The 6850-nt window shown below is 38.6% G+C and overlaps 1 protein-coding gene across 5 annotated transcripts in view; it reads left to right on the top strand.

Annotated features, from left to right (window-relative positions):
* The window catches only part of Mapre1 (microtubule associated protein RP/EB family member 1), a 32875-nt gene extending 28667 nt beyond the window's left edge, over positions 1-4208 (top strand). For 4 of the 5 annotated variants that reach the window (XM_010628445.3, XM_010628443.3, XM_010628444.2 and 1 more), the window contains exons 6-7: positions 440-592; positions 2499-4207. In XM_010628445.3, the coding sequence (XP_010626747.1) occupies positions 440-592; positions 2499-2555 (210 nt within the window). In that variant the 3' untranslated portion in view covers positions 2556-4207. Of the gene's footprint in view, positions 1-439; positions 593-2498 lie in introns of all 5 variants that reach the window. The other variant, XM_010628446.2, reaches the window with a different exon arrangement.
* The last annotated feature ends 2642 nt before the right edge of the window (positions 4209-6850 follow it).

Below are 6850 nucleotides of genomic sequence, written 5' to 3'. Positions count from 1 at the left end.
TTTTTTTTTTTTTTTTTTTTTTTTTTTTTTTGGTATTGGGGATTTAACTCAGGACCTGGAGCTTGGGAGACAGGCATGGTGCCACTGAGGTAAATCCCTGGCCCTTCTATATTTTTCTGTGAATTCTACTTTTATATTTGTCACTGGCTTCCTTAGTTTTTTTTTCTTGATCTTTTCTCAGTTTCTGAGAAGGCCCTGTATGTCTCAAGGTGTGGTTTTTATATATAGTGTGCCCATTCCTGGGAGCTGTTATGGTCAAGGATACCTTGAACAAATACATATTGTTTATCTGGGACTGAAGAAAATTGACATTAAACTGAACTAAGTTTTTGTCTGTGTGCAGTTTTATTAAAGACCCTATCACCTTTGGGTTTAGAAGTTTTTGTAATATTTTATGTTAATGCCAGGTGTGTCTCTCTTTTTAATATATCTTGAATAGGTCAATGTATTGAAGCTTACTGTTGAAGACTTGGAGAAAGAAAGAGATTTCTACTTTGGCAAGCTAAGGAACATTGAATTGATTTGTCAGGAGAATGAGGGGGAAAACGACCCTGTATTGCAGAGGATTGTAGACATTCTCTATGCCACAGACGTAAGTGTTGACATGAAGATACTTTCTTTTTAATTTGCCTCCAAAGAGAAAATAAGCTTAATCTAGTTGATGTAAGTAAATTGTTGATTCTTATATTCCAGTGTAACTTTCATTAAAAGACTTAATCTTTGATCTTTGAAAGTCAGCCTAAGAGCATGTCTGCCCAGACTCAGCCTCAGCCTTGAGGTCCATGACTCTTTGAGGAAGGAATAGGATGAAGAGCTGGTTGGTTTGCTCAGCATCTGTAGTTTTTAGCCACTGAGAGGCCATGAAATGCTCTTAGCTAGAAGTACCCTTCACACCTATACCGCCCTCTATAGCTTGGACCCCCTCAGCTGTCCTATCCCTGGTCCATTTATCAGTCTAAGTATGTCCCTGGCCTCTTCTTAATGTCTGCTGCTCTTAGCTGACAAAAAGTATACCTTTACTTCTCCTTCCTGGGAGATTGCATAGTCCCTCAGAATACTTTGTGATCAGATTTCTTTGCATCTGTGTTTATTACACAGCTGTACCTACTGTTATTAATCACAGCATGTTAGCTGATTGGGAAAGACTAATTTTTCTAGATTTAGGAGTAAATATCTTGTTTATATCAGCTGTTAAGTAGTTGTATTTATAATTCTGCATGCCTAGCAAGGTCTGTATGCTCAAACTAAAAACTGTAGTATGTGTAGCATTATATAAACATAATAGTAATGCTGTTAATATCACTATCCTCTGATTAAATACAGATGACTGAAAAACTGAAATTCAGTAAATTTTTTTTTAGTTTTTGGTACTGGTGATCGAACTCAGGACCTTGCTCTTGCAAGGCAGGTAGGTGATGGCACCACTGAGCTAAATCCCTGGCCCTTGAGTTATTATTTTGATGGAGATACATCTTAAGTAAATTAAGCAAGACAGACTTAGTTAAAAGCAAAATAAGATGGGGGTTGAAGGAGTAATAAAATTTTCATGGTAGTGTAGTGGATTCCCTGCTGTAATTACATGTGGAATGCCAAGGATTGAGCATGAAGTGGAAGTCATGAATCTACACTTTCCTTCACATTGTTTTCCCTTGCCCCTAAATTTGGGTTGGTATTGGCTATTGGAGGTATTTTGGTTAAATATGGTTCCTACATACAGTCAAAATGAACATAAGAAAAGCTAATACTTTTGAGATTAGATGATTGATTAGTGAACTTTATGGGGAGACGTTAGGTAATTTTGAGGGCAATTTTCTTTCTTTTTAAAAACTACTTTATTAGCTGGCACAGTGGTACACACTTGTAATTGCAGCACACAGGAGGCTGAGAGGCAAGAGAATCACTGCCATTTGAGGCCAGCGTGGGCTATATAGTGAGTTTAAGGCCAGCTTGAACTGCGTAGTGTGACCACATCTCAAAAAAACCCAAGCCAAAACAGATCAACCAAAAAAATTTTATTGAGGTGTAGTTGACATAGTTGCATAGTTGCACACATTTTATTTGTTTGTTGGTTTGTTTTGGCTTTTTGTGACGGGATCTCACTAGACTGATCTGGAACTCACTGTGTAGCCCAGGCTGGTCTCGAACTCACAGCGATCCTCCTGCCTCAGCCTCCTGAGTGCTGGGATTATAGGCATGTGCTACCACACCCATCAGGGTTGCACACATTTTAAATGTATGTTTGTTGATGTGTGAAATAAGACAAATTACACATTCATCACTTTCAAAATTTGGGGAGTAGATTTGATGTGTTGAGTTTTGGCTTTATTTAAGATGTGATTCAGCAGTCCAGAAATAAAATAATGGTCACCTGGCCTGTGAAGTTAAGTGCTGAGTGTGGTAGAGACAAGGACTGCTTACTTGGAAGGCTTTAACTATGAGAAAAGTAGAAACTGATCATTCAGTGTTAACAGCTTTCCCCTCTCACTTTTCCATTTCAGGAAGGCTTTGTGATACCTGATGAAGGGGGGCCCCAGGAGGAACAAGAAGAGTATTAACACCCTGGACCAGCAGAGCAAAGTCGGAATTCTTAACTCCAAATCATGTGCTTAACTGTAAAATACTCCCTTTTATTATTCTTAGAGGATTCACTGGTTTCTTTTCATAAGCAGAAAGTACCTCTTTTTAAAAGTGCACTTTGCAGAGTTTCACTCTTTTTCCAATAAATTTGAGTTTGGAGCTTTTACCTTGTAGCAGAGCAGTATTAACATCTAGGTGGTTCATTTGGGGAACAAAGAGGCCAACTTGGGGGCTTACCATGCGGATGCTGGTTACACTGATTGCTGGAGAAGGTGTTTTTCTGTAATGCACTGAGGTGCCAACCTCAGAAAAATGTAAAGACTGAATTGAATTTTAACCTAATGTGAAATCTTGGCAAAGAACATGTTAATAAATAAATGCCTTAATAGTATTTAAAATATGCTTCCATATGTCAAAATATAAAATGTAACAAGACGGAAGATTTTATGTGTCTGTCATTGTGCCTGGGAAGGAAGGCCCAGACTGTGGAACCTTCAGAACCTGCTGTTACAGGCCTTGCATGGCTGTGTGAATCCTCATAGGCCTAGGCTTTGGCTCAAAGGAAAGTTTAAGAAGTTGCTTTGTAAAGCCATTTGGTGTCATTGACCAATTGCATCCCTGCTAAATGCAAGCAGCCTGGTTGCTTAGATGAATAGGGTGTATTCAGCCCTGAGGTGTTTGAGGTGAAGAGCTCGAATTTTTTATTTTTTGTTATCCTTGAAATTTCTGTGTATTGTGTTTTTGGGAAATGAGGTGTGACCAGTTTTACAATCTTAGCAATTACTGGGGACTTGCCACATCTCCGGGATTTGGACGGAAGTGTGTCCTGTTGTATTGTTTTTAAGTTTACAGTTAACATGTTCCTCTTCTCTGCTCCCCTTGCCCACTGGGACTCCTCTTTGGCTCCAAAGTTTGCTGCTTAGTGTTGAAAGTACAGCTGACAGGTGATCTTGCTGCAAGTTTTTGCTGGACCTCTGGCAAAGGGAGTGATCAGTGAAGGCCATTGTTACCTTGGGATCTACAAGGCTGGGGTGTTTTTGGTATCTGCTGTCCACAGCTCTCCACTGTTACCTGAATACTTTGCCAGTGCACTAATCTCTTTGGAGATAAAATTCACTAGTGTGTTACTAAATGTTAATTTTCTTTTGCAGAAAATACAGTACCATGTCTGAATTAATTATTAATATTTAAAATATTTCATTCCTTGACTCCCTCATTTGCTTTTTGCCCATGGTCTATTCAGTCCCTTTGTTTGGCAGAATCCTGCAAAATGTATGTCACCCACTACTGAGATTGTTGAGCCCCTGATGTGTTTGTATTGATTTGTTTCTGGTGGTAGCTTGTCCTAAAATGTGTGTAGAAAGCAGGTATTTTATGATAAAATAATTGTATAGTGCATGCTCTGTGTGGAATTCAGATGAAAACCCAGATTCAGTGATTAACAATGCCAAAAAATGCAAGTAACTAGCCATTGTTCAGTAACAGTGGTGCTATTTCTCTTTTGTGGCCTTTTAGACTTTTGTTGACCTAAAATTCCATTTTATTGAGAAACCATTTTCCACCTGGTCTTTCTTGACAGGGTTTTTTTCTACTTTAAACAGTTTCTAAATAAAATTCTGTATTTCAAGAGTGTCACGTCTTCTGAAATTTGTTTTGCTTTAGGTATAAAGAAGTCTTTAGGGTTTAGTGGTATAGTACCTGTGTTTTTTAGGACTAATCTTTTCAAATCCCTCACTGTTTTTGTCAGATGTGCTTATTTCTAAGCCTGTTTCCTTTTTTCTTCATTTTTACCTTTCTCAGTCTCCTGCTGTTTTAAATTCTTTACTGTGAGAGTTTTTTTCTTTCAGAAGTTCAAAGCTTGACCTAGCTGCTGTGAAACCTTGGGCCATGTCCTCCTGAGAAATATAACAAGAAAGCACTTGGCAGAGGATTATGGGGAATTAATAATGTTTATATATATATAAATCTATATATATATATATAGATAGATATGTATATATATATATATATAGATATATATATCTATGTGTGTGTGTGTATATATATATATATATGTATATAAAGTATATGAAGGCATTAACACAGTCTCATTGTATAAAATGCTGTTTTTCCTTTATAAAGGTCCATGACTTTAGAAATGAATTTAAAATGTGACTTGTTGCTGTTTTCAGTACAAAATAAAGTGAAATGAGTGGAAGGTAGTTATATGGCCTTTAGAATACTTAGTATAGTTGTGGATGCTCTGGAAGCCCAGCTTGATGATAATTACTTTCTCTGGAAGTTAATGGTATGACATCTTCCTTGAAATGGTTACATATCTTCAGAAGAAAATTGACACCAGTTGGCATTCGTAATCTACAAGAAGGTACCTCCAGGAAAGCATGGGGTCTGTGAAGACACTGTTGGGTGTTGGCAACTGAGAAATAACTTGGTAAGGAGTTGTTGTGTGTACTTTTTATTTATTTTTTGGTATCGGGGATCAAACTCGGGGCCTTGCGCTTGCGAGGCAGGTGGCAGAACTACTGAGCCAAATCCCTTGTCTTGTTGTGTGCACTTTTGAACTAAGCCCATTGGACCAGTACCTTAGGCTGAGGCACATAAAGTCTTTTTTTTTTTTGAGACAGTCTTACTATGTAGTTCTGACTGGCCTTGAATTATGTAGCCTAGGCTGGCTGTGAACATCCTGCCTTAGGCTCCTAAGTGCTGGGATTATACGTGTGTGTCACCACGCCTGGGAATGCACATAAAGTCTTAGATGTGACTACTTCAGGTTAGGTCACTGTTGCAGACATTTCGAATAGGCTGCTTCATTTGATTGGAAAGTTCTGTTGTACAGGGATGAGTAAATGTAACCCTCCATACACACTTTGATTTAGATTTAGGATTGGGATTTAGGATTAATTCTTCAGGCTGGTGAACTCAAGCTGATGAGTTTCACTGTCACCGGGGCCTGGTGGAGCATAATGTTTTCCTAAAACCCATCCCCAGAAATTCTGAGTTGAGAGACTGGAAATCTGTATTCTAACATGTATATATCATATTTGTGCTCAATGTAGTCCTTACGCCTCTATTTGGGTCCTATATCTGCAATTTCATGTCTTTATTTTGAGACACTGTCTCACTATGTAGCCCAGGCTGGCCTTGCACTGACAGAGATCCTCCTGCCTCAGTTTTCTGGGTGTTGGGATTACAGGTGTGTGTCATCACCCTGGGTTGCAATTTCAAGTCTTAATTCTGACAGAGCATCAGATTTCAGGTCTACGTTTGTCACGTGTTTTGTTTGAAACAGGATCTTGTTATATAGTTCACACTGGCCTTGAACTGATTATGCAGCCTAGGTTGGCCTCAAACTGGGAGCAGTCCTTCAAATGCTGGGATTACAGATGTGCACTTTTAAGTGAGTTTTAAATCAGTTGACCTCATGTTCTGCAAAACAAGGATGTTGGGTGAAATGAATCCCTCACTGGATGCTTGGGCTCAGCATGAGCTAATGGATGAGAAAAGCAATCACAGTATTAGAAAGCTCTATAAAGCAAGGCATTGTTCATGGCTTGGGTTCTTCATTTCCATCCTGAAATTTTGTTGATGATTAGAAAAAGTATAGCCCAGGCTGGCTATGAACTGGTGATCCTCCTGCCTCAGCCTCCCAAATGTTGGAATTACCCCAAATGTTGGAATTACGGGCATGTGCCACCACACCCAGTCATCATTTTCTTTTAAATGAAGATTCAGTGACTCAGATTCATTGATTAAAAGAAATGATACTTTTTCACAGATTACTCTCTAGGATGTAATAATGGTTGTGAAAAGGAAACCATTTTCTTTTGCTGTACCAAGGTATTTCTCTAGTGAAATCTTTCATTAAGAATTGTTCTGTAAGGTTTAATATGTTCTCACGGTGATGTTTATACCATGATTTATAATTTGCGTAGCCCACAAATACTGTAAAATCTAGGCTTTAAGCCTGATCAGCTGGTCAGATTAGTTTTTCGTTTTTATTTTTTAATTGGTACCAGGGATTGAATTTGGGACCTTGCACTTGGGAGACAGGTGGGGGCACCACTGAGCTAAATCCCCAGCACTGGTCAGATTAGTTTGCTGACATATGAATGTACTAAAACTGATCATAATCAGTAAAAGAAATACTGTATAATTGCTTTGAATCGGGCCAAGCCTTATCTCTATCAGAGTCCTCAAATCACCATTTTTATGGCCTGGCAAGTGCAAGGTCCTGAGTTTGCTCTCCTGTACTCCCCCCTATATATATATATAT

This window comes from Fukomys damarensis, unplaced genomic scaffold (genome assembly GCF_012274545.1).
Source record: "Fukomys damarensis isolate Sample0158 unplaced genomic scaffold, DMR_v1.0_HiC HiC_scaffold_22, whole genome shotgun sequence".
NCBI classification, from domain to species: Eukaryota; Metazoa; Chordata; class Mammalia; order Rodentia; family Bathyergidae; genus Fukomys; species Fukomys damarensis.
The sequence above is the reverse complement of the archived record's forward strand: the minus strand, read 5'-3'. Positions and strand labels throughout refer to the sequence as shown.